Genomic DNA, 27,099 nt, shown 5'->3' with positions numbered 1-27,099 from the left:
CTCATTTTTAGAGATGTGGAGAGTGAGATACAGGCTGAAGCCAAAATTTAAAAAAATGACTAGTGATGTTGAGTGTCCAAATTGAAACACATTAAAGAGGCTTGATTTTCAGAAGGTGGGTGCTCAGCAGTTTCTGAAAATCAAGTCACTTTAGGGTGCCTGAAGTCCAGCACCCAAATTCACTGGCTCATTCATTTGAAAACCTTGACCTAAGTAACTTGAGTGCATTAACAAAGGAAGTACATGGCAGGAGCAGGAATAGAACTTGGAACCTCTGGATGAAATCCTGCTCCCACTGAAGCCAGTGGGAGTTTTGCCTTTGTCTTCAGTGGAGCCAGGATCACCCACCAACTCAAAGTTCTGTGCTTTTGGTCACAGGCCATCCTTCCTCAATTAATCAGCTAAGTGCAAACCATCCACCATCTAGAAACTAAATTACACCAAAATCTCAATGACGGAATCAACAGATGAGCAGATAATGTTGGGACAGATAGCAAATTTTAACCATGCCAATAAAATTCTATGGCTCTGGACCAATCAGCACCAAGAAATTCAAGTAAATCACTCAACCTGAAAAATATTCTGGGTCAAAAAGGCAACCTCGGTAAAGCAAAACGGTGTGATTCTGGCATTGTACATCATCTTACCTATGCGACTGAGTAGTTGTTAATCGGCCACGCATTGGAACAGTCTGAACCATCAAGTGGCCAGAACAACTGATTCTCCCCTAAAAAAGAATGGAAATAGAATTAATTGTCAGTTAACCACTTGTTCGATTCTTCATTATAAGTGTTTGATCCTCTACAGAACATTATGGAATGAATATATTTTAAACTGTGACTGTACTCCAGGGCTTTTATATTACTTAAATACTTGGAAGTGCCACAAAACAATTTGCAATTTCACATCTTTCAAAATATATTAACATTTAAGGGCCCAAGTTCATCCCCAGTATAGCTGTACTGGAACAGGGTAAATCTATTGAAATCAAATCCATACAAGTCAATGAAATCAAGGAAAGATCATGAAAGCCTAGAATTACACCAGGGATGAATTTGGCCCACTGTATATAAATTATAGCAGTTCTATCTTTCTTTATAGAGTAAAACACAAGCAAAGGAACCCACCAACTATGTGGCTAACCTGATCCTCACTAGACATTTGTCAATCAAAGAACATGTATTTGACAACACAACTGTTGTCCACACATCGAACTCTTCTCTGCTTTGCGAGGCTCACCATAGGTTCAACCAGTTTTACACCAGTGTAATTCCATTGACTTCAATATCATTCCACGGACACAAAACTGCAGTAACAGAGTGGAGAATCAAGCTATTGTCAGCTATCATGTTATTTTAAGCAATGGCACCATAACAACTTAATCTATCTGGTTTGGGGATTGTATAATCAAAAATATTTATAGTAATGTGAAACTTGCTAAGAATAGATGGGAAATTTTGAGCAAAACAAAGGTAATGTTTTAGATTTACAATTTTTAAACAGGTCACATGCACAACTTGTGCACTGAGCTGTGATCAATTTACAGCAGTTGTTACAAAAGAAAACAAAATATTAGAATGTATAAAGAGTGGAACAAAAACTAAATGTTGCACCCACCTGAAATATTGCATCTATTTCCTATCACCTTCTCTCAAAAAAGATATAGCAGAAATAGATGATGTTTGGAATGGGTGACCAAAAATGATTAGAGGCACAGACACATGTTCATATAAAGGGAAACTGATTGTGACTGTTTAATTTAGAGAGGAGATGAGTAAGAGTATAAACAGGTGTTCCATAACATGGATGCTTCTTAGGCATCTGGTTCTAGCCATTGTCACAAACAGGTTGCTGGACTAAATGAACCACTGGTCTGATCCGGTATGGCAATTCTTGTGTTCCTAATTACTTATCTTTCTAAGCTGAAAAAACCACATTTGTAAAGAAAAAATTCCCTTACTTGAGGATTTGCAGCCATTATTGTATAGTTTCCATCATCATCATTAGTAGTAGCTTCAATGTGTAGAGAACATGTTCCATCTCCCTCTCTCTTCATTTTGCAATGTTCATTTTTCTTTGAAATCTGCTTGCCATCCTTGAACCAATATACCTGAAAGTGATCATAAAGAAAAACAGCTATTTATATTTGCTTTGCTGTTGAATAGTGACAAGGCAATCTGCAGATAAGAGTAAAATGTGTTTGCTGAACATTTGCTACTGCGCATTTTTATAAATATTGTAAAATGTGCAGATCATTTAAAATAACTGAATGTTTCAGTATTGGGATAATGTAAGTTAGCATTACACAACTGTTATGTTGGCTGTATGAGTATGTGCACTGCTAGACATCTCATCAAATCAGCCCATGTATTTGAGACAGAATCAGACCTTAATATTTTTATCAAGTTTTGTCTTCCTTTGATCAAAACAGATCTGGAGATCAGTCCATGCAGATCACTTAGGGCTGACTTGCACTAAGCAGTAGTGGGGACAGTCTTGGGAGTGAGGGGCTGCAGAAGTGATATACTGGAAGTTACTGGTAAGGAACCTTTATTTCTGTACATCTGACTTTAAGCATCACTTACTTTGGGTATGGGTATTCCAACAATTTTGCAGGTGAATGTAACAGGAGATCCTTCCATGACCCGAAAATGCTTGAGTCTCTTGTCAAAGATGGGTGCTATGCACTTGCCTGTAGGTATTTCATCATGTTGGATTTCATCATCTGATTCATCCACTGGGGTGCGTTCCAGGCGAAACTCTATTTCATTCATCAACCTCTGTTCAAAGCTTGAAATCTTGTATTCCTGCAGAATTATATCGGCAGTGATCTGAACAACACTATTACACTCAAAGGTATTTCCAATCACTTGTCTTAAACCAAATGTCAGCTAAAAGTCCTGAAAACCTAAAAAGCCCTAACCCCAACAGTAGGTGCACTGGTGCATCGTGCAGCAGTATACACCAATATGTGCACCCACAGGCTCTTATTGTAACTTCGGTGTATATGTTTCACAAAAATTAGACTAAAGTTGAGATCTGTCAAAGGGAGTTGCACCTCTTCAATGGGAACTGTTCACATAACTCCTAGGCCTCTCTCAAGAATGTGGCACATTGAAAAAGTAAACTGCGGTTTTCAATTATGTTTTCCAGAACTAGTAGCCTACTAAATATATGAAGTACTGTCTTTTTGTGTAATAATTTAATTCACATTTAAATAAACAAAAGTATAGCTGCCAAAAGACAAAGATATCAAGATTAAAAAAGATGAAACATTTTCAGGTTTACTTACCTTACTGCCAAAATCTTGACCAGTGGAGTTACTTTGTATTTGCACTGGTGTAACAGAGCATAATCTGGCCCATGATGTAAAAATGTAAGTTTGAAACTGGTCCTTAGATTATGAAAATATATGGTGCAACAGTCACCATTCCAGTATGAACAACCAGTTATAATTTGTTTGAATTCATTAAGGGCCTGATCCAAAGCCGCTGAAGTCAATGGAAAGACACATTGCTCAGCTACACCTTCCTCTCAATGCCAATGAGAAGTCTGTCCAAAACCTCTCTCATTATGAGATCTGTACATAGAGCGTCAGCCTCCTCTCTATTTGGCACAAAGATATGGCTCCTACTTCTGTTGAAGTCCATAGTAGTTTTGCCACTGATTTCACTGAGAATTAGGATTATGTCCTTATCCTATTTCTGACGCAGATGTGTGTCATCAAAATTTCCCTTTAACTGCCAGCATACAGGGAGTGGAACTGTGATAAAATACAGGCTGCTTTGATCTAAGAATATTCAGTAAGGAAAAGTTCCAAGACCCTAAGAGACATATTTCAGAAATTACCGGTAAGTATTTCTGAAAAGATAGTGATTTTTCTTTATACAGGATAATAATACTTTGAATTTTTAAAGCATCTTCCCTCTAAAGATTTACATTTAGATCTGTCTCTTCACCCCCCGTCCTAACAACCCAGTGTAGGGGGCATGGTGGGGATATGAGGGGGTGGGGCTGAGGAATGATACTGTACATTCTGATGCCCTAAGATACAGTTACCAGCCAATGCACATTACAGCCTTCAGACTTCTCTAACTTATGTGGGAGGCTGAACTGGCTAACCCAGAATGGGAGTTGAGGGAGCAGAAAAGTGGGGGAAATACATTTTTCTCTCCCTCCTCTGCAATGAACACAACACAGCCAGATCAGAGTTCCTGAGCCCACAAGTCTGTGGTATTGTGCAGGATGCATCCACAAGATGGTGTTACCTACTGTAATGGTTGGTTAAGGTTTGCCCTATGGTTCACCACCAGCTGGCAAGCTGAATACATCCTTACTGAATTTCATCTTATTTAGTTTTTTCTTTCACAAAGCACGTCTTAGCATATCACTTTATATGATAGGCCAAATTCTAATCTGTTACACTAGCGTAAATCAGGAGTTACTGATTTCAGATCTACCAAATGTATCATGTTTTCCTGCAGACTATAGGTTTTGGCCTTTGTACTGGTCTACGGGGAAGTTAAGCAACCAATTGTTTTTTCTGGTGCTGGGAACAGGACGGTGTGGGGGCAGATTCCATATGAAATCAGAGAGTGATTTGTGTATTTTAAGAAATAGCCTTGGCATTAAAATGCTTCATAGTCATCTCCTTTTTTCCTGGAGTTACTCATAAATTAAATCATCCAAATTCAGATACACCAGTTTCTCTCATAAGCTGTGATTCTAAGCAGATATTTCTCTTTTTTTTCCATGTCCACACTTTTCTGATATCTCATTTCATTCTTCTTAGATTTGAAATTTGCTGTGAGAACTTCTAAGGCTTCTTTGGAATTCTTCAGGTAGCTCCTGAGAGCAGAGAGCAAACACTTGTACAGACTCCCCCCACCATCTCCCAGGACCTGAAGACATTATTACTAGTTTCTCTAAGGCCCCACAGGATAGCCACTGATGCATCTCCAGAATACAGGACATCCCCTCGGTTCTCCCCACCCCCACCTATGGGACCCCTCCACCCTTGCCAGTATGACCTCTCACACGCTGCACAGAGGATGCCTTTGTTCAGAATGTACTGCCTGACCCTAGCCAGCGTGAGCTCACACACACAGTCATGCCACTGGGGGCAGAGATGTTCTCTGGGAAATGGCATCCTCTGTGTATGATACCAGACAAAACCACGTTCAGTGTTTTATTAGTATCAGACAGGCACAAACCATATGAAAACAGGACTGTCTGGTTTCAAACTGGACAAATAGCTTGTCTACCACCAGAACAGAATTTTTTTTCAGAGTCTTGATATCCTGTATTTCCTTTGAGAGTCAAGGTGGGTGAGGTCATATCTTTTATTGGACCAGCTTCTGTTGGTCAGAGAGACATGTTTTTCAGCCACACAGAGCTCTTCTTCAGGTGTGGGAAAAGCATTCAGAGTGTGTCAGCCAAATACAAGGTGGAACAGATTGTTTTGTTTAGCATAAGTAAACACCTATTTCAAGGGATCATGATTATATACCTATCACACACTTTACTTTCCCCACAAATGATGCAATTGTGTCCTGACATTGAAGTTTGTTACAGCATAACTTTAAAGTAGGAAGGCATATACTTCAGAGTGTTTGGCTTACCTTGGGCGGCTCCCAGTCAGCAGCACAGCAGGGGTGCAGAGGTCCAGCTCCTAGGCGGAGGTGCGCAAGCGGCTCCGTGCAGCTCTCTCCTGCAGGCACTGCCCCCCAGCTCCCATTGGCCAGGAACTGGCCAATGGGAGTTCAGAGCCGGTGCTTGGGGTAGCATGCGGAGTCCCATGGCCCCCCAGTCTAGGAGTCGGATTTGCTGCTGGCCGCTTCCGGGGCGCAGTGTGGTGTCAGAACAGGTAGCGAGTAGCCTGCCTTAGCCGGGCAGCACTGCTGACAGGACTTTTAATGGCCCAATCGGTGGTGCTGACCAGAGCTGTCGCGACCCAGTGCCTTATATTCCGTGACCCAGTACTGGGTCGTGACCCGCAGTTTGAAAACCACTGCACTATTGTACTGTATTTGCTGTTTTTGGTTGTCTCTGATGTTGCCTGATTGTGTACTTCCAGTTCAAAATGAGGTATGTGGTTGACTGGTCAGTTCGTAACTCTGAGGTTCTACTTAGGGCTGGTGCAACCATTTAGGCAAACTAGGCAGCCGCCTAGGGCGCCTAGTGGTTGGGGGCGCCTTGAAGCCTGCTCAGGCGAGGAGGTGGAGTGGAGGTGAACTGGAGTGGGGGGGGGGCGCGGGGAGGGCCGCCCGCAGTAACGGGGGGGGGGGGGAAACACAGGGGAACCGCTTCCCGCCCCAGATCACCTCCACTCTGCCTCCTCCGCTGAGCACAAGCCCCCACTCTAAGTCTCCTCCAATTGGGGCCGCAAGCCTGTGAGGGGAGGAGAATTAGAGCGGCGCCAGCGTGGAGGAGGCAGAGCCAAGGTGAGCTGGGGCAGTCTCCCCAGGCGGGGTTAGCTGCCGTGGGGGGGGGGGGGGGGAGTCTCTCCAGGTGGAGTTAGCTTCTGTGGGGGGGGGGAAGTCTCCCCAGGCGGGGTTAGCTGCCGTTGAGGCGGGCTCCCCGGGCAGGGTTAGCTTCCGTGGGGGTGGGGAGGAGGGAGGGGTGTCTCTCCAGGCGGAGTTAGCTGCAGAGGGGGTTTAGCTGCGGTGGGGGGGGCTCCCTGGAAGGGGGGCTGGGTTAGCTGCCGCGGGGGGGCGGGGTTAGCTGGGTGAAGGGGGGGTACAAGGTGGAAGTTTCACCTAGGGCGCGAAACATCCTTGCACCGGCCCTGGTTCTACTGTATCTTAAATACTTATATAGTCTACATTTACCATCGTATCTGAGCAACTGACAATCTCTTTTTTACCGCATTTACCCTCACAACACCTCAGAGAGGTAGGAAAGTACTATTCTTCCCATTTTACAGATACTAAGTGACTTGCCCAATATCATATGGGAAGTCTGTGGTGGAGCAAGTAATTGAATCTTGGTCTCCCGTGTCCGAGACTAGTAGGCTAACCACTTTTCCATTCCTTCCTTGGAATGTTGAAAAGAATAACACATCAAATAAGTATCTTGAACTGAACATAATACGTTGTATTAGGGGGAATTCTGATCTATGTTGATCAGACTTACTTTCCAGGCCTGGCTTCTCCAAGTTCCAGGCCTGTCCAATCAAACTATGCTGAAGGTTTAATTCCAGTTTCACCTTAATATCAGGGATCGTTTCCTGCATCCATTATCTCACCTTTAAACTGTGGCTGCAGATTAACAATTGTGAAGTTGTCTTCGAGTCACTAAACAAAAATGTTGTTCTTTGTGCATTTAGGACATCAGAAAATCTCTTACAACAGCTTTTATCCCTCAGCAGTGCTCTAGCTACACTGTTTTGTATAGTGTCATGTACAGTTGTGTAGCTACAGGGCTCTGGGGAAGAATAGGGTGATTGAGCGGGTGATTAGGTAGAGGATATGAGGTCAGAAGTAAGGTACAGTAAATCCATGAATAATTTGGAGAATTCAGGAAGGCAACTTTTAGCTACAGTTGAATTAGATGGAACTTGAATGAGGATGGGGAGTGTTATGTCTTCCTGGAGTAAGCAAGTTGCGTGACCACAACAATCTGAGACCCTGAAAATTTAGAGGATGGGGATTTGGACTACAGAAGCCAATAAACAAACTCTTGGTTTTTATGCACATTGTAATAAGGAACAAAGAAGAACACATGGCACCTGAATCTTCTCTTGTATAGTCATTTGAGTTATTACAGTGCAAAGGAGAATCCAACCCAACACAGCAGTATTGTTGGAATGGTTACTGCTCTTTGAACCTCCAGTGTAGTCAACATCAAGCAACAAAAGGCATTCCATTCTGCCAGTGCCAAGTGTGATGTCTTCACAGCACTCCCAGCCCCTGCTACCCTAAGGACCACAGTTTGAGCCCAGAGATTTTTTACACAGGATCTTTGTTTAGCAGTGCAAAGACCTGCTACTGGACTGGCTCAAATGTATAGTTTTAAACTATATTAGTGTGTTTAGCAGCACAAATGCTGATCATGCAATTTTTCAAACCTACAAAGAAACGCAAATATAATAACTTTCTAGAACAATGAAGCAATTATTTTCATATCATTTTTTTTACCAATTGTGTCAAATGCAGAATTTGGAAATGGAAAAATCTAGTGACAAGAATTACATATGGTGTAACAAAAGTTGGATAATAATGTTGTACCTTGGATACATCTTGAGTTGTATAGTTGAAGACTGGGGAATCATTGCTTGGTCCCTGAAGTCTGTGGGTCAGTTTTTCATCATATGTTGTTCTCTAGCAGAGGGAAGTAAGATTAGGGATTAGGAAAATAGTACTATAACACTTAAAGGTATAATTTTAATGAATCTGGAGCTGATTTTGGAATCAAAATATACTAAATGAAGTTCAGAGGTAATGAAATATTACCACATAATTGGAGAGTCTGATTCTTGTTCTAGATACTTGGGGTATTTCAGTAGTTTTTCTACCGATTTTTATTTGATACTGGCTGCTATCAAAAAGAAGATGCAGTATGTAATTACAAAATAGGGGCATTTTCTCCTTTATATTGTGCTATTTTATAGCAGAGAATATGGGAGAAGGGAGTCCATCTGATGGACCCATTTAAAAGTCAACCATAGGCATTTTTTCTTTCTTGTGTGTTTCTTTACTAAAAAAAAATGGCATGCAAAAATGACTCGGCCAGGGACGGGACGGGGACGGGGCCGACGGTGTTCGGCTGGAGGTGCTCGGCCTGGGGCTGGCGCCCCAGGGCCCGAGCCGAGCCGGGTGGGAGACGCCGGGGCCAGAGCCTCTTGGCCTGGGCTGGCTGGCCACCGAAGGGAGCCACTCAGCCAGGGGGGGTGGATTGGGCCGCGCCGCACCCAGCCCTAGCTTACCTGCTGCCTCCCTGTTTCAGGGTTCCTGAGAACATTTGATTTGCGGGAAGCAGGGGAGGGGGAGGAGCAGGGGGCGGAGCGTTCAGGGGAGGGGGCAGAGTTGGGACGGGGACTTTGGGGAAGGGGCGGAGTTGGGGTGGGGCTGGGAGCGGGGCTGAGCAGAGTTGGGGTGGGGCCGGGGCCCCGTGGAGTGTCCTCCTTTTTTAAAAGTAAAATATGGTAACCCTAGGTTTGCACAGTTTAAATTTTAAAAGTCAGGAAATGCCGAAGATAAGGTTCCTACAGTACAATTAACTCAGGAATGTTGTACGTGTCATATTTCCTCTTCCTGTTTTCTCTTATGTCTATAATTCAAAGGTTTTGTTAAAACTACAATAATATATAAAGTAAAACAAGGCCATATTAATATTGCTGTAGGAATCTTAACTTTAACTTTTATTGAGTGAAGGTATCATAAGAAACTTAAAATGGGGAATCTGAATCTCTTGCTGAAATAAGTAAATACTGTAAAATTTAATAGATTTTAGTCTATTTGTCTATTTCCTCAGTGTGTGTGTGTGTGTGTGTGTGTGTTTGATTTGTTTTTGTTTTTAGGATTAGCATGAAAGAACAGAACCAAAGTGATTGCTGACAGGTTTTCTGAATAATTGATCTTGTCAAACAAAGGCTATAGAAATTTTTAAAGGGTGATTTACATAAAAAGATTAAAGAAAGGTGGTTCTGATTGTGACTTACCTGGACATCAGTAAAGCATTTCATAAAGCATCACACAGTAAACTAATTAATGATCACAAGTTTGAGTAATAAATCTAGACTGGAGTCCTGGACAATAAACTGGCCAAAGGGAAGAGAATAAAGGCTTGAGCTGCAATTTAAGAACTAAAATGCAGGGTTCTTTGTTCCTGCAGCTGGTGGTGACTGACACCCTGGCACCCCAATATTCACCACTGTCATGTAATTAGGATATGTTTTGTACAAAGTATGCCTTGTGAGGTATCATTCTAAAAGTCTTGATCTGCTAGACAGTTATATCTTATTGGATTGTATGTGCTATCGTCATATGTGAAGTGATAAAGTTTTGCTATGTATGTTACTGAAACATGTGCGGTTGAAAACACCCACAAGCAGCCTTTCAGGTACAACAGTAAAAAGGCCAAACAATATTAATGGCTTATTGAGGAAATGCACCCAAGCACAAGGATTACCCCAGGAACTGTGTATAATAGAAACCTCTCAGAGATAGTACTACACAATGGGAACTGTTTGACCCAGGTCACAGCAAAAGAGCCTTTCAGCAAGTGAGAAGCAGATATAAAAGGGGTTCAGTGACATCATGATGGTACCTCACTCTCCCTACAACAACACACCTGGAAATACCTGAGGGGCAAGGACTGAACTGTGGGAAGTGATGGTCCCAGGCTAGAGGGATTTTTAGCCTGTGTATGAAAACCCAGGAAAGCCAAGGCAGCTTGTGCCTTAAGAATCTGCCAGCCTGTTTATCACTCAGGGTGAGAATTTGCTAATTCATATCTCACCTATCTAGTGTGTTAAGCTCAGTTTGTGGTTTTGTTTATTTACTAAGGTAATCTGCTTTGATCTGTTTGCTATCACTTATAATAGCTTAAAATCTATTTTTTGTTGTTAATAAACTTGTTTTTGTTTTATTTAAAACCAGTATGTGGAAATTATAATTTAGGGCAGAAAGCTGTTGCATATCTCTCTCCACATTGAGGGAGGGGCGAATTTTATGAGCTTACGCTGTGTAGTGCCCTGTGCAGCGCAAGATGGTACAATTTTGGGTTTACACTCCAGAGTGTGTGTGTGGGGGGATGCCTTATCAACTGGGAGGTGCCTTAGCTGAGCCTTCCCATGCAGAGCTGATCTCAGCATCTGTGTGTAAAGCTGCAGCTGGGTGTGTCCCTATCTGTGTGTATCTGGTGAAAGAGCAAGCTTGGAGAATTTAGCAACTTATCACAGCACCACAGTGTGAAAAGGAGCCCAGGCTGGTGGGTCAGGTGGGCTCAGTGGTACCCCAGTTCCAACTGGCACCCCAGGGGAAACCTGTCACAGTGACATCTTGCTGTACAGTCAAAAATGAAATATAAAATAGTAAGAATCTAAAATCACAGCCACTCGCATATAATACACAGGCATCAAAAATATAAATCACCCCCAAATGATCAGTTCTCAAGTAGTCAGATGCAAGAGGAAAACAGAAGAAAGAGCAAGTGTGTGTGGGTGAAGGGGAGGACAAGGTGCACCCAAACTGTCAAAGGCAGACCAACTGAATTAATGGGTTTGCAGTGTCCTAACAAGCAGAGTATGAAAAGCTCAATGACTGTTTTCTAGGTGGTGAATTCTATCAATGAGGACCGTTGTCCGAGAGAGACCTTTCTCTTTGATCTTGATTAGACCTAGGGCCTTAAAAAAGACCATAACTGTTAGCCAGGGACATAAAGCAGTTGGTGACTGCTCAAGTAATTAGGGTACAAATACACAGCAACCCTTCCCTGGGCTCATGGGCTTGTGCTGGTGGGCTAAAAATAGCAGTGTAGACACTCTGGCTGGAAACTGGGCTCGGAGAACCTTCCCCTCTTGCCAGGTCTCAGACCTGGGCTCCAGCCCAAGCCCAAAAGGCTACATTGTTGTTTTTAGACAGGGTGAGCTCCTCAATTCTGAGTCAGTTGACCCGGGCTCTGACAGTCATTGCCACAGGGTTGTTTTTGCTGTGTAGACGTTCCCAGAGAGCCCAGATTGCTAAGAGTTTTACATATTAATACCAAGATCTTGAATTGTATCCTTTGGCATATTGCCAATTACTAACCCTGTTTTGTCTTGTATTATACAACTGGGCATTCTCCATAAGGGTACCTTTACTTTGGAATTTAGTTCCCTCCCTTCATCCAAAATAGCCTAAATTTGTATGTTGCTTTTTGGGATGGCTGAAGTATGTGTGATTATAGTCCTTTAGGGTACAGGGTTTTTTGAGGGAGTTTTGGGGGTCTTTGTGAGGTCTGACTGTGTTTTGTGGGATCTGAGATGACATAATTGTGATTATCAATGATTGGTTGTTTTGTTGGTGTTGGTGCAGAATAAGTAAAAAGGAAATGAACTCTGATCTGCTGTTGCTGTGTTTGGTTTTTATGAGGTGTAGTTCTGTTATTGGTTAGGGTGCCTAGAAGAGCCCTTGGATAAACTCTAGCCCTCCTGTATCCTGGACATTATCATATTCACCAGGGAAAGGGAAGCATACATATGTGTTTGAAGGCTGTGAACAAAATGGCCATTACTTAATCATCTGTAGCTTTACTCTTTGTACTAACAATAAAACAATCACATGCTGCTCTCAATGTCTCATATGAGATACAGCCAGAGAGCATTGCTGCATAGTTTTCTTCATGGTAAACAACATAAATGTGTGGGTACAATTCATAATTCTTAGGGCTGCAGGGGTTCTACTCGCACAACTAATCCAACTCCTTGTTCTCATTCTTTAACTCTAACTTTTCTTGATTATTGTAGATTTAGTTCCCTTAATTTTACTATAACACAGGGTTTGGAGATTTCATTATCTTTGTTTTCCTATCAATTATATAACTTGTATGGTAGCTTTCCAAGGAAATAATACTGCTGTTAACTCACAAGTGTTGTCCAAGTAGTAGAACTTTTCCCATTCCTAGTCCCATTGAAATGAAGCTTGTAAGCGTAATTCAGTTTAAAGGATGGTTATGATGATTAAAGTATTTAGTAAAAATGGCATCCTATTACTGCACACACAGTAAAATTTACATCTGCTATATCTATTAGCAAAAACATGTTTTTACTCCTGCCAGTACTGCACAGCTAACATAGCTGTAAAAGACTATATTATAATCTATTTCACCTCATGCATCATCAGCAAAATTACTGGCTATGTTCTGCATCTAATATCCTTTATTGTTGGTGATGAATGATGTATTGGATGAAGCTGAAGGAACACATCTGGATTATAAAATATCATGCTGAGTGCACAGTTAGCAAACTCTTGACTTGTAAGCTGAACAGATTTCATATGAAAGTCATTGTTGGATAATAAATAGGGAATCAAGACATACATTTATATGAATCACTCTTGTGTAATATAATAGTAATTATAGTAATATAATAAAATGATAGCAGCACTTTATATTCAGCATAGTACATCTTTCATTTCGGATGTTCCCAAGATGCTTCACAAATTGTATTATACAGCAATCACTTTCCCTGCCACTGAAATTCAGACAACTCTGAGATACAATACCAACTAGTAGTCCAGTGGCACCTTAAAGACTAACAAATTTATTTGGGCATAAGCTTTCTTTATTTGGGCATAAGCTTTCGTGGGTAAAAAACCCACAAAAAGCTTATGCCCAAATAAATTTGTTAGTCTTTAAGGTGCCACCAGACTCCTCATTGTTTTTTGTGGATACAGACTAACACGGCTACCCCTCTGATATTTGAGATACAATACAACACTCTGCATAAGAAAAATACTATACAACAACATTTAGGAGGAGATGGAGATAATATGTGTAAAAACTATGGCTGTCGATTAATTGCAGTTAACTCATGTGATTAACTCAAAAAAATTAATCACAATTAAAAAAATTAATCATGATTAACTGCACTGTTAAACAATAGAATACCAATTGAAATTTATTAAATATTTTTGGGTGGTTTTCTACATTTTCAAATATATCCATTTCAATTACAACACAAAATACAAAGTGTACAGTGCTCACTTTATATTATTTTTTATTACAAATATTTGTACTGTAAAAATGATGAAAGAAATAGTATTTTTCAATTCACCTCATACAAGTACTGTAGTGCAATCTCTTTATCATGAAAGTTGAATTTACAAATGGAGAATTATGTACAAAAAAAACTGCATTCAAAAATATAACAAATGTAAAACTTTAGAGCCTACAAGTCCACTCAGTCCTACTTTTTGTTCAGCCAATTGCTAAGAGAAACAAGTTTGTTTACATTTACAGGAGATAATGCTACCCATTTCTTAATTATAATATCACCTGAAAGTGAGAACAGGCATTCACATGGCACTGTTGTAACTGGTGTCACAAGATATTTACGTGCCAGATGCGCTAAAGATTCATATGTCACTTCATGCTTCGGCCATCATTCCAGAGGACATGCTTCCATGCTGATGACGCTCGTTAAAAAAATAATGCGTTAATTAAATTTGTGACTGAACTCCTTGGGGGAGAACTGTATGTCTCCTGCTCTGTTTTACCCGCATTCTGCCACATATTTCATGTTATAGCAGTCTCAGATGATGACCCAGCACATGTTGTTCATTTTAAGAACACTTTCACTGCAAATTTGACAAAATGCAAAGAAGATACCAATGTGAAATTTCTAAAGATAGTTATAGCACTCGACCCAAGGTTTAAGAATCTGAAGTGCCTTCCAAAATCTGAGAGGGATGAGATGTGGAGCATGCTTTCAGATGTCTTAAAAGAGCAACACTCCGATGTGGAAACTACAGAACCTGAACCACCAAAAAAGAAAATCAACCTTCGGCTGGTGGCATCTGACTCAGATGATGAAAATGAACATGCGTCGGTCCGCTCTGATTTGGATCATTATTGAGCAGAACCCATCATCAGCATGGACACATGTCCTCTGGAATGGTGGTTGAAGCATCAAGGGACATATGAATCTTTAGTATCTAGCATGTAAATATCTTGCGACGCTGGCTAGAACAGTGCCATGCAAAAGCATTATCTTCTGCAACTGTAAACAAACTTGTTTGTCTGAGCGATTGGCTGAAGTAGGACTGATTGGACTTGTAGGCTCTAAAGTTTTACATTGTTTTATTTTTGAATGCAGGTTTTTTTTGTACATAATTCTACATTTGTAAATTCAACTTTCATGATAAAGAAATTGCACCGCAGTACTTGTATTATGTGAATGGAAAAATACTATTTATTTTGTTTTTTGCAGTGCAAATATTTGTAATAAAAAATAAATATAAAGTGAACACTGTACACTTTTTATTCTGTGTTGTAATTGAAATCAATACATTTGAAAATGTAGAAAAATTGAAAAATATTTAAATAAATGGTAATCTGTTATTATTTAACAGCGCAATTAATCACAATTTTTTTAATCGCGCGATTACTTTTTTTTAATCGCTTGACAGCCCTAGTAAAAACAATATTGAGAAAATCAAATATAATGAAACTACTAGCTAAGCTCAATATAGGACAATACTCATATCCATTCATTAAATACTTATCTTTTTTATGCAGTACTGATTTATCAGTGTTTGATTAAAAACTGAATACAAATTCCTAAAAAAGAACTCTCCTGGTACTCCAAAAGAAAAAAAAAAAAAAAAAAAAGGAAAAAGAAAAAAAAAACCCAAGCAAACAAACAAACAAAAAGCCAAGTTAATGCAGAAATACCTGATAAAAAAATAATCTTTTTCAATATTTCATTTGTTGGGACAGAACCCCTCACCCATGTGGCCAAGTGCAGAAACACCTAGATATAATGCATCCATATGTCCACTGTTCTTTTTTCCCCCCTCCTTCATTTCATGTCCTGTTTGAAGACCAATACCAAGAGGTTTTCTCTCAAACTTTCAGGTGCTAGCATCAACCAAAGCAGTCTCCTCCCCTAGTTGTGGAGGTATAAAAATGTTAGTGGCTCAGGGTGGGGATTTGGGAAGCACAGGTGAAAACAGTGGATTTAGCTCAAACACTGAATCCCTTGTGGAGGAGATGGATTCTTCATTTTGCGGTGGAACTAGACTTCCCCCCCTTTTTTAACATTAACTTTTGTTGAACCTCCCCAGTATTGGGTAGTTGTCTGGCAAGTTATCATAGTAACTAGAGATGGGTCAAATCTGAACTTCCTCAAAGTTCTTGGGCTGCAGGATTCAGGATTTTGGTTTGGCCTCATACCTAACGATAAATACAGTATATAAATAACTTGTGGTATCAGTAGATAACTTTAATACTATGTAGTGCCCCTTGTTTCTACAGAAGTTATCATGCAGTTAACTTGAAAGACTGACTGGTATTTCACAGTAGTTATCTAAATAATTTGTCTTACTACCCTAGCAAGTACAAACTGTAACACTTGTGATTCATCTGCAAAACATACCACATGCCAATTGTTTTACTAGAAGTGTTCTAGGAGGGGAATCCATTAGAGGAAAGGTTAACAGCATAATTAAAAAGCCAGAGATTACAACAGCAGTTGTAACCGTGGGTAACTGACTCCACAGGGCCACAGTTTTCAGATATCTGTGTATTCTCTTTCAGAGATGCTTAAAGTTCTTGTTTGTGAGAAACTTGGGAAAATCCCTCCTTTTTGGACTAAGCCTCAGTAAACGGGTTTAGTACAAGGGGTCCCATATAAGTGGTGAGAACAGAATACTTTCCCACAGATAAAATAGCTACTCTGTAGCCATTCGTACACTCTCAGTCCTTCATGTCCAAGTTCATACCAATATTGTTAAATGGCTGTTGAATCTGCATTATCAAGGAATTCCCCCAGCCTCCCCCAACATTTTGTTGCTACCTTAATTTCTTATTCAACCACATTTTAAAGTATTTACTGATTCTAGTTGATTTCAACTGATACTCACTTTCTTGAGCTTTGTTAAAAACTTATTTAATCAAGCTCACCTAACACTGGCTTTGAAGTTCCTATTGAAGGAGATAACGGCTACCACAAACATTTTTATGATAAGCTGATAATGAAATAAGCTCTCAATTAATATTACTCAGCTGTCTAAAAAAATGTTCATAACAAAAAGAATTAAAATAGCATATTAATTCAGACTATTTCAACCCAAGTAAATAAGCAATCTTTCATACAATTAGTTCCTCTACTTAAGTTGTATCAAATATGTACAGTAGATGAATTAAGATGTGTGTAATTAATTAAATGTCATGAAAAATGAGGAAGTGAAATCCAGTACAGGTGAAGAGCCTACGCCCAGATAAGGTTTTATATTCCTGCACTACTATCTAAATATTCTCTATTACAGACTATCAAGCAAAAATAAGAACTCTCACAGTACAAAATTCTACAATCCATACCTCTTTATATCCTTTTAAAAACTGGTTTGTTATTGGAAAGTAGTACTTACTACGAGACCTCACAGTCTTACACGCATCTGCGTCCCATAAGACTCAACATCTATCTTGCTTATGATGAGTGAATGAAGTGCACTTTAATAACGATCAATATTTTTACCTGCTGACTATGTCGACGGACATCCTCTTTGAAATGCATTTTTCTCTGCAGGTCCCTTACAACTGCAACTTTATTGTTGTGAATATAATCATCCGTTGCTAAGTGCAGGGGCTTTAGATTTTTCTTCATTAGTCCATGGGATGCTCTAGAAAACAGATCTGTTACTAAAATGCTAGTAATGATAAATAGTAGTCAATCACTTTTGTAATGTCATTCATTAAAATCTAAATATGGAAAGAAATCAGCTGATTGCTTTATCTATTAAACAGAGAACAAAAACTTACTATCTTACTGTGTGCATTTATCTCTCGTTAATGCCAGTAGGAATTAAGAATGCACGTGCTTTCTGGAATGATGTCATCAGAATAACACCAAGCTATTCAAGAAATGTGTGTACATCTAGGTGCAGGTACACAGAGACATAGATGTAACATACCAAAAAAGTTAATGGTTTTTACCTTACCAGGGCAACCATGTAGTGGGTGTGTCTTCACCCTCCCCTTCTCTTCTCATATTTTCCCTGATTATTCATTCCTTTCTGTGCCCTCCCCATCCTGGTTCTTCTAGGCCAAATCCCTACTTTTCCATTTGTGAAATGCTGTCTCTTTTTAAACTAAATCAAACTTTAATAAATGTTTGAATATTAAACAACAGTCTCTACGCTAAGAGAATAGGACATTGGAACACTATGGCCTTCCTGCCCCAAAAGCAATTGAGGAGTAAATCTGCAATGTACTAATATAATTAATTAGTTGTGTTCTGACTAATGGGAAGTATCGGTTGAAGGGGTAACAGTCCATCACTATGAAAAGCATATTTATCTTAGATCATTCCTCACAAGTTTGGTGTTATCTCACCACTCCTACTGCAGTAATTCTTAACATCACCAATGCAAAATTAATGAAGCTAAAGTTCTGGTAAATCATAGAAATGTAGGGCTGGAAGGCACCTCAAGAGGTCATCTAGTCCAATCCACTTCACCGAGGTAGGACCAAATATACCTAGACCTAAATGTTCATCCGTTTAACTCAAATAATTTTCAGCTCCTCTGTATGATTATTTTTATGCCCCTCATTTTGATGCTTGCTCCCATATTAAGATGTACATTTGGCCCTTGACAGTTTAAGAGCTATTTACGTGTGGAGTTAGCTCTGGGCTGTGAGCCAGGAACAGTAAATGCGGATAATAATAGTTACCTACCATACCTCAGTATTCTAAAGATTAATTAGTTAATGATTGTAATGCGCTATATAAACGTTAAGTGTGATTAATGAGAAAGGAACTATTGTTCTGCAGTACGTATGCACTAGCTCCAAGTGGGTTTTGTTTGGTTGGTTTTTGCCTACTGTTGTTGTTGTGAGGTTGTAAAAGCTGCAGAGATCTCATTCACTGTTTGGTGGGGTAAGGTTAAAATCCTAACTCAGAACATGACAGCTCTGTTTCATATGTCTGCCCTCCATGCTGCTACTGCAGAAGAGCCCAGGCATGTGTTGTAGGAATGTTGCTGAGCTCAGCAGAAACCAATTACCTGCTGGTGCTGAGCAATCGTAAATGTACAAGAGGAGAGGCTTCTTCGAACTTTACTGTGAAAGGCTGGTGAGTGTTGGGAGTAGACGTATATTTTTTTTAATTCCTAGATTTGTCTGTATTTGACATAAAGTTATGGCCATGGGGAATGCACACAGGACAGTGAGTCAGGAGACTCTAGGTTTATTCTTGACAGTCACTGCCTTGCTGTCTCTCACTTACTCCATATGTAAGATAAGGATAGTAATGCTGACTCCCCCTTTGTAAAGAGTTTGGAGGTCTATTCATGAAAAGATCTTTAAAAGTGTTAGTGTAGTACATGCTAACACAGTGTTGGTGTGAGAGGCAGCAGTTATTATTATTAATCTCAACTCTGTCAAGAAAACAATGACAGAACACCATCTTCTGGCCTTTAAACAACTCCCCAGCCTCTCCCAGCTCATCATCAGAAACATTCCTACAGACCAGGACACACCAACTCAGAGTAGCACCAGACCCTGCCAGAACAACAGATGCAAAAAACTCTATATGTATCTTCACTGCTACAATGACCAATATCCCCAACCACATACCCTTCAAGATCCATGGGTCCTACACATGCCAATCACACCTTGGGGTGTACCTCATCTAGTGCACTAAATGCCCCAATAATAATTATGTGGGTGAAACCAGACAATCCCTACGTTCTCAAATGAACTCACACAGGAAAATAATAAAAGACAAAAATCACCATATCACCTGTGGGTGAACACTTTTCACAAAGTGATCACTCCATATTTGACCTATCAGTCTTCATCCTCAAAGGACACCTGCACAACACCTTCAAAAAACAAGTCTGGGAGCTTAAATTCATAACTTTACTAGACATTAAAAATCCTGGACTGAATAGAGGCACTAGATTTATGTAAAACACTATATAACCCACTAACCCCCCCCCCCATGCCCAGCTTTTTTCCCCTTTCCCCCCATGACTGCAGGGGTATTAACTGGCCACTTCACCTTGAACAGTCCCTTGAAATATGTGTCATCTACTTATGCTAAACAATCTGTTCCACTTTGAGTACATTTCCCAGACCTGAAGAGGAGCTCTGTGTAAGCTCAAAAGCTTGTCTCTCTCACCAATAGAAGTTGGTCCAATAAAAGATATTACCTCACCCATCTTGTTTCTCTAACAAAAAAACGAGACACTTAAAACATTAATCTTTTGGGTATAACATCTTACTTGTTTGGTTACATAAAGCACACTAGTCTGTCACAGAAACCTCTCTCTACCGCTTATTCTAATAATTAAATTATCATTTATTTGGAAACTATTAATTCATCAGAGCTTTTAAATATTTAACAATTGCAAACAAAACAGCACCCCTTTGTAAATTATTTTTAGATATACCTATTCTATATGCCTACCATTGGGTCACCTGACGAAGTCCTGAGTGTCCTCAATATCTCCTGCCTCCATCCATTTTAACCCTACCATCTTGTCATCCTGAGTACACCCTGTCCTCCAGGTATCATGTTGTAGCTACCATCCTTCCAGATGGGCCTGCCTCAAAGCTTCCTTAATTGGGCATAAGGGTTGAATGAATCAAATCCTCCTTTCCAAGAAGTGGGCATGCTACTAACGGATAAGAACCCACCAATATCTTTATATTTCTATTTCATGATTGACATTATTTCAACAAAACATCTATGTGAGCACAAAACAGAAATTAACCATGGTTTCAAAGTAACTTCCTGTACCAACTTCAGCTTGTAAGTTTGTGCTACTTACGCAGCTGGTGCGCTTCTAGGCAGACCCATAGCATTGGTTGGTGGTACAGAAGGAAGTGAAGGAAGAACAGAACTGAGAAAGGCTACTGGGTTCTGAATCCGGCTGATTGGAGAGACAGGAGTAGGAAGTACGCTGTGGGGCTGAAATTGGTTCAGGCTAGATATAGAAAGCAATAGTGGAGGCAACACTGATTCTTTGGGACTTGCTAGAGGCTGCTCACTTTGGCTTGTAAACCCTCCCGGAGACCTTGTCTGGATTGGTGGAGGAGATCCTACGAAATTTTCCTTGTTCATTGTTCTTTGGGTTCCTTGAGGCACGCTGCTGAATGTAGGCACTGGGGAGCTGGAAGGGGAGTTGATAGGTGGTGTGGTGTTCTGGGACACAAGGAACTGTTTCGGTCGGGTATAGCTGAATGTCTGTGAAGGAGAGACTTTGGCCTGCTTGTATATAGTTGATGTAGACTGCTGGTTGAATGAAGTAGCGGAGTTCAATATACCTGTGTTGAATGGCAGTTCTCTTGGAGATGGGGGAGATGGCTGCTGTAGATGCTGCTGTTCAAGCAAGACCTGGTTGTGGAGCTGTTGTAACTGGGTGGGATCTCTGTATACAAAACAAGGATGGGTGAAATCTGTCATGTGCCACACCAAACTGTTAAACAGGTTGTCTGCGCTGCCACTGTAATTCTTAGAGTATAAATTTCCATGTGCAGCTGGTCAGACCACAGGCTCAAAAGGAAAGGTGATGCTAATAACAAAAACCAGGGAGAGCTCCTTTCCTTCTCCCAGCTCCAGTTACATGCCATGTTCTGTGGCATCAAGCAAAGAGAACGATATCGGGTGGAAAGGAAATATTGTTCAAATAAACCACTCCTTTCCCCTGCTAAAAGCCTTTCCCCTTTCTTCCCAGTGCCATAATACATCCTATTTGATAGGAACAGTTTTGTTTTTTTAAACTTTAACAGGTGAAGAGAACTATTTGCAGGAAAATAAAACTCTGATCCGGAGACTTAATTTCCTCTATTTTAAGGGAGTCAGATTCTGCTGTTATGGTTAGTAGTTAGTAGTTCATCTCCACTGAAGTCTGTGGGCTTGCATTGGTGTAACTGAGAGAACAATTAAAATGAACTTTTACAATCCAATATCAAGCCTGCCTTTTTAACATCTATTAGGAGTTTAAACTAAGTGCTGAAGCCAACAGTATAGTAAACAAAACTCTATAATAACTACACTTCAAGAGTAAATGTAATCAGCCTTAATTTGGCTAGTGTTGACATTCAGTGCAGGGCTGGAGTACATCATTCAGGGAGTAGCTGCATTTCATGCAATTTTTATTTCCTAGATGTTGTTTATAGCGGAGGTCTTTGTTCACTTTGCAATCAAAGCAAATTATTCCCCGCATTATGTGATATATTTTGTTATTATGCATGTGGAAATATAGCATATGGATAATAGGCTGCCTTTCCCCTTAGTGAAAAACAACATAAATGACAAATATGAGATGTGAAGAGTCATCATATAATAAATTGCTCAATTTTCCTTTAATATCTAACAAAGAAAGATAGAAAAGCTGCTATTGCTTATTTTTTTAATGTTCATTTTATATTGCACTTTAGCCTTCACCATTCTATATAGAATCTTCAAACCTTATGGTGCTTTCATCTGTCTATGAATTCACTTACATTTTCTTTACAGGATTTATATGTTTCACATGAAAATTTATCTTTCTGAAAGTTTAAAAGTATAAACTGCTCCAAACTGGAACTCCAAATCCAAACCCCATGAATTTAGTGGACCTTCAGATTTATTTAAATGTAACTGTTGTTCTTTACATAATTTAGTACCCACAAAAATTATGTTAAAAGAACATTATTAAGGTTTCAAAGTCAAGCACTCAAAAGTTACGAAATGCCAGAATTAAGGTTGCCTGTGCACATTTAATTTGGCCTCCTTGGGCATCTGCATTATGATACAGCCTTTCATTACATGATCACATATTATTTTTTCCACAGGACCCCGTAGTCATTCAAGTGCTGGGCAACATTAATAATGTTGTGAAGCCTTACCATGTCCCTCCTCAGCCCTTTTTTCTATAGACTAAATATGCCCAATTCTTTCAACCGTTCATCACGTCAGGTTTTCTACATCTCTTATCATTATTGTTGCTCTCTTTTGGACTCTCTCCAGTTTGTTCACATCTTTCTTAACATGTGGTACCCAAAACTGGACACATTACTCCAGTTGAGGCCTCAGCAGTGCCAAGTAAAGTAGAACAGCTACCTCCCTTGGCCTCCATATAACACTCCTGTTAATACATCCCAGAATGACAATTTCCTTTTTCACAACAGCATCACACTGTTGACTCATATTCAATTTGTGATCCATTATAACTCCCAAATCCTTTTCTGCAGTACTACCATCTAGCTTATTATTCCACATTTTGTAGTTGTGCATTTGATTTTTCCTTCCAAATGTGCCAAACAAGCTGTTGGCAAGTCACTTAATCTCTGTTTTCTCATCTGTAAAAGTGATATGATACTACACACTTGCCTCAAAGTATTGTTAATTTTGTAAAGTACTTTTAGATCTTTAAATGAAAGATGCTATGTAGGTTTCCTTGTTTATTTCTTTTCTATAAAGGGCTCTACACTGCTTGCTAAATTGGATTTGAGGCAAGGAATTCTATAAGTTCCATTAGCAAAAAGATAGGAGTTTATTTCTTTAATTAACTGCAAAAGAGTGTTCAGATAAAAGAGGACGCAGTTTGAGTGTAAATCATGGTTGGGATTCCAAAAGTTGCCCTTGAACAATATTACACTGGTCCTTAAAATCTCCCCTCAGACCACAGTGTTCTAATCCTGCACTTGTCTGGTATCACACCATCTTAAACCTCTAAATATTTTATTTGTCTCAGGATGAGATTCATTTTCTGGGTTATAAAGTTATAAGGGAAGGTCTCATGAATCTTCAGTTTCATATTCAAGAAATACTACACCTACCAGTCTATATGAAATACAAAATTTTATGTAGCCACTCCAGATAAGATTACATAAGCAGAGCTAAGTGAGAAATTTGCAAAGTTTGCTTGCATTTTGCCTGGATCCAGGCAGTATGATTAATCTCTTACTTGCAACAACACACACAGAATATCATAGAATTCACAACACAAAAAGAAATGGGAAAATATTTTTGAATTTTTAAAAAAATGTTGTAATGCACTTTCATTTCCTCATGAAATTAGGGTTACCATATTTCAGCAAGCAAAAAAGAGGACGGGAGGAGCCCCGCCCTAGCCCCGCCCCTGCCCCTCCCACTTCCCGCCCCCACAGAACCCCCAACCCTCCCCCCGTTCCTTGTCCCCTGACTGCCCCCTCCTGGGACCCCTGCCCCTAACTGCCCCCCAGGACTCCACTCCCTATCTAAGCCTCCCTGCCTCTTGTCCCCTGACTGCCCCAACCCTTATCCACACCCCCACCCCCAGACAGACCCCTGGGACTCCCACGCCCCATCCAACCACTCCCCACCCCCTGACAGCCCCCCCCCAGAACTCCCAACCCATCTAAACCCCTCTGCTCCCTGTCCCCTGACTGCTCCGATCCCTCTCCGCACTCCTGCCCCCTGACAGCCCCCCCCAGAACTCCCAACCCATCTAAACCCCTCTGCTCCCTGTCCCCTGACTGCTCCGATCCCTCTCCCCACTCCTGCCCCCTGACAGCTCCCCCCCAGAACTCCCAGCCCCCCCCCCGCTCCTTGTCCCCTGACTGCCCCCTCCTGGGACCCCTGCTCCTAACTGCCCTCCAGAACCCCACCCCCTACCTAAGACTCCCTGTTCCTTGTCCCCTAACTGCCCCCTCCTAAAACCCCCCCCCAACTGCCCCCCAGGACCCTACCCCCTACCTGTACCCTGACTGCCCAAAACTTTCTCCACTCCCCCCAAAAAGCCCCCCCCGTTTCTTGACTGCCCCCTCCAGAACCTCCCTGCCCCTTCTCCTGCCCCCCTTACCCTGCTGCTCAGAACAGGGTGTTGGGCTCTGTGCGAGCCGAGCCGGACACGTGGCTGCGCTCCCCAGCACAACAAAACCCGGTCCCTGGCCCTGCACAGTGCTGCTGGACCGGGCTGCAGGGGAGAGCTGCCGGCTCAGAATGCAGGGCGGATCCGGCTCCTCTACAGCTGCTCCGGAGTCCAGCCCGGGACTTTCCTGCAGCCCTCCCAGCTGCTCGCTCTGCTCTGCCGGGGGAGGGGGGAAATCCGGGACATTTTGAGTGCTTTACAAATTCCCCCCGACGCTATTTTTAGAACAAAAAGGAGGACATGTCCGGGTAAATCCGGACGAATGGTAACCCTAATGAAATACACATGAAATCAGAGGTAGTTTAATGGTATGTGATTTCTAACACTAATATTAAGAGTTAAAATCCCTTTTACTTACAGTTTTGGTTTGGCCAGTACTGGAGGGGGCTCTTTTGTAGGTGAAGTTGGCTCTGGTATTTTCATTGTCTGTCCATTAATCCTCTCCTGGAAGTAGTGTGGTCTAACCTGGTTTGCAGATACTCCTCCATCTTCTGATGATGTTTCACTTCCTTTATCATCTTCAGGCAGTTTAAAGTGCACCCGGAGGCCTATCTTAGAACTTGACCTGGGTTCATTGTGGTTCACAAGGACCCCTTCTAATTTAGGTTTTGGGGGCTGATCCACCACTGGAAGTGAAGGGATGAGTGGGGTAGGATGTTGTTCAGCAGCAATTAAGTTGATTGAGCTCATTGTATGAAGGGCAGCAGTATTGCTATGGTCCTCAGGCCCTGAAATGGCAAATATTAAACTTATGCTGTTACTTACATTTGGTGAATTAGATTACAGTAAAATCATAACTGTTGCAGTTGGGAAAGCTCAGGTTAATGCCTTACCTAGCTTTGGAATGAATTGTTTGGCTATATTCATACACATACCTATTTCTTAAACTTAACAGAGAATATTATAAAGAGAAAAAAAAAGAAAGAATCTTTCTACAATTGGAAAGATCTAGAGGTGACCCACACCGCTGTTCCCCAATGAGTTCACAAGCGTCTTCAGAATCAGTCAGAAAAATTCTCTAGCTTTTATGGTTGCAAAGAAAACCTTCCAAACATGAGTGAAATGCAAACTAATGCTGTGCTGAGTCTTTTTTCCATTTATTGATGCGTTACTCAACCAGCTGCTTTGTATCTCAGAAGCTCAAAGCAGGTGAGTGGCAATTGAGGAGCTAGGCCAACGTGTTCGTTTTGGGCTTTATACTATAGTAAGAGAACTGATACACTGGAGAGAATCAAGAGAGATTACAAAAAAGATTATTGATCAAATCCTGAGGTCAGTGAGAGTTTAGCTTGAGAAAAGACTGGCGCAGGATTTGTCCCTTCATGTCCTACAAGGATGGACAGAAGTACTCTAACTGGAGAAGTTCTGAAAAGACACAGCAATCTGCTCTATACAATATCACAGCCTGATCCGATTATATGTACTTGCAAGAAAGTTACTAAAAATTCTCTCTTACCTTTAACAATTAGACAAGCGATGCTAGAGACAGTGCCATATTTATTGCTTGCAGTACATGTGAAACTCCCAGAGTCTTCTGAAAACACCTCAGCAATTACCAAAGTGCAAATCTCCTCTGAAATTCATCAGCAGAAATATTAGTGTTTTATCGCCCACTGTAAGTGAACTCATGCTAATCAAACACATAAAGGCCTTGCCTACATTAGGACGTTTTCTAAAAAATTCCCACTATTGCCAAGACTGATTCAGCTTCACCACTGTTAACAATGTTGGCAGCCCTAGCATAAGTTGGCTACCAGCTGTCATTGGCAGGTCTGCAGCAATTGGTGTCCATCTATAATAGGGCTCTAACATTGCTTGCACAAGTGAAGCTGAACAGGTGTTAGCAACATTGGGAACGTTTTCTAAAATGTCCTTACTACGGTTGCCAATTTTGTAATATTTAAAACCCAGACACTCCAGCAGGAGTGCCAGAACCTCCCCCACCCCACCCCAGCCCGGGGCCCTCATGCTCTCCCCACGCCCCTCCCCATTCCACGTTACCTGTGGGGGAGGTGCTCTGTCCTCCCTGGCGCTGGCTCTCCCCGGCATGTTCGGCCAGCCTCCCTGGCAGCCAGGCCCGAGTGGGGAGTGGGACTGAGTTGTTCCCAGTCGCTGCTCTGTGCAGCATAGCCAGCTGCCTTTGAGAGAGCCTGGTTGGGGACAGGCGGTGGTGGCAGCCTGCTCCCTGCCTGGGCTCGGCTTCCGGGGACACGAATAGGGTTGCCAGATATCTGCTTTTCAACTGGAACACCCGGTCTAAAAGGGACCCTGGTGGCTCTGGTCGGCACAGCTGACTGGGCCATTAAAAGTCTGGTCGGCAGTGCAGCAAGGGCCTGGGACTAAGGCAGGCTCCCTGCCTGCCCTAGCTCCATGCAGCTCCAAGAAGCAGTTGCCAGGTCCCTTCAGCCCCTAGGTGCATGGGCTGCCAGAGAGGCTCCACACGCTGCCCCCACCCCCAGTGCCGGCTCCGCAGCTCCTATTGGCTGGGAACCGCGACCAATGGGAGCTGCAGGAGTGGCACCTGTGGGCGTGAGGGCTGCGTGCGGAACATCCC

General features: G+C 41.4%; 1 protein-coding gene across 12 annotated transcripts in view; it reads right to left on the bottom strand.

The window, feature by feature from the left end:
- The window catches only part of MYPN (myopalladin), a 128,419-nt gene that overhangs the window by 17,675 nt on the left and 83,645 nt on the right, over positions 1-27,099 (bottom strand). For 10 of the 12 annotated variants that reach the window (XM_008163057.3, XM_065553448.1, XM_065553446.1 and 7 more), the window contains 8 exons: positions 26,002-26,118; positions 24,904-25,273; positions 20,478-21,077; positions 17,180-17,324; positions 8,229-8,321; positions 2,586-2,807; positions 1,961-2,110; positions 648-727 (listed from right to left, as the gene is read on the bottom strand). In XM_008163057.3, coding sequence (XP_008161279.1) covers positions 648-727; positions 1,961-2,110; positions 2,586-2,807; positions 8,229-8,321; positions 17,180-17,324; positions 20,478-21,077; positions 24,904-25,273; positions 26,002-26,118 — 1,777 coding nt within the window. The other 2 variants (XM_065553450.1, XM_042856961.2) reach the window with 2 other exon arrangements.

This window comes from Chrysemys picta, chromosome 7, assembly GCF_011386835.1.
Source record: "Chrysemys picta bellii isolate R12L10 chromosome 7, ASM1138683v2, whole genome shotgun sequence".
In the NCBI taxonomy this organism is placed as follows: Eukaryota; Metazoa; Chordata; order Testudines; family Emydidae; genus Chrysemys; species Chrysemys picta.
Note: the sequence above shows the minus strand (reverse complement) of the source record. Positions and strands in the feature narration are given on the sequence as shown.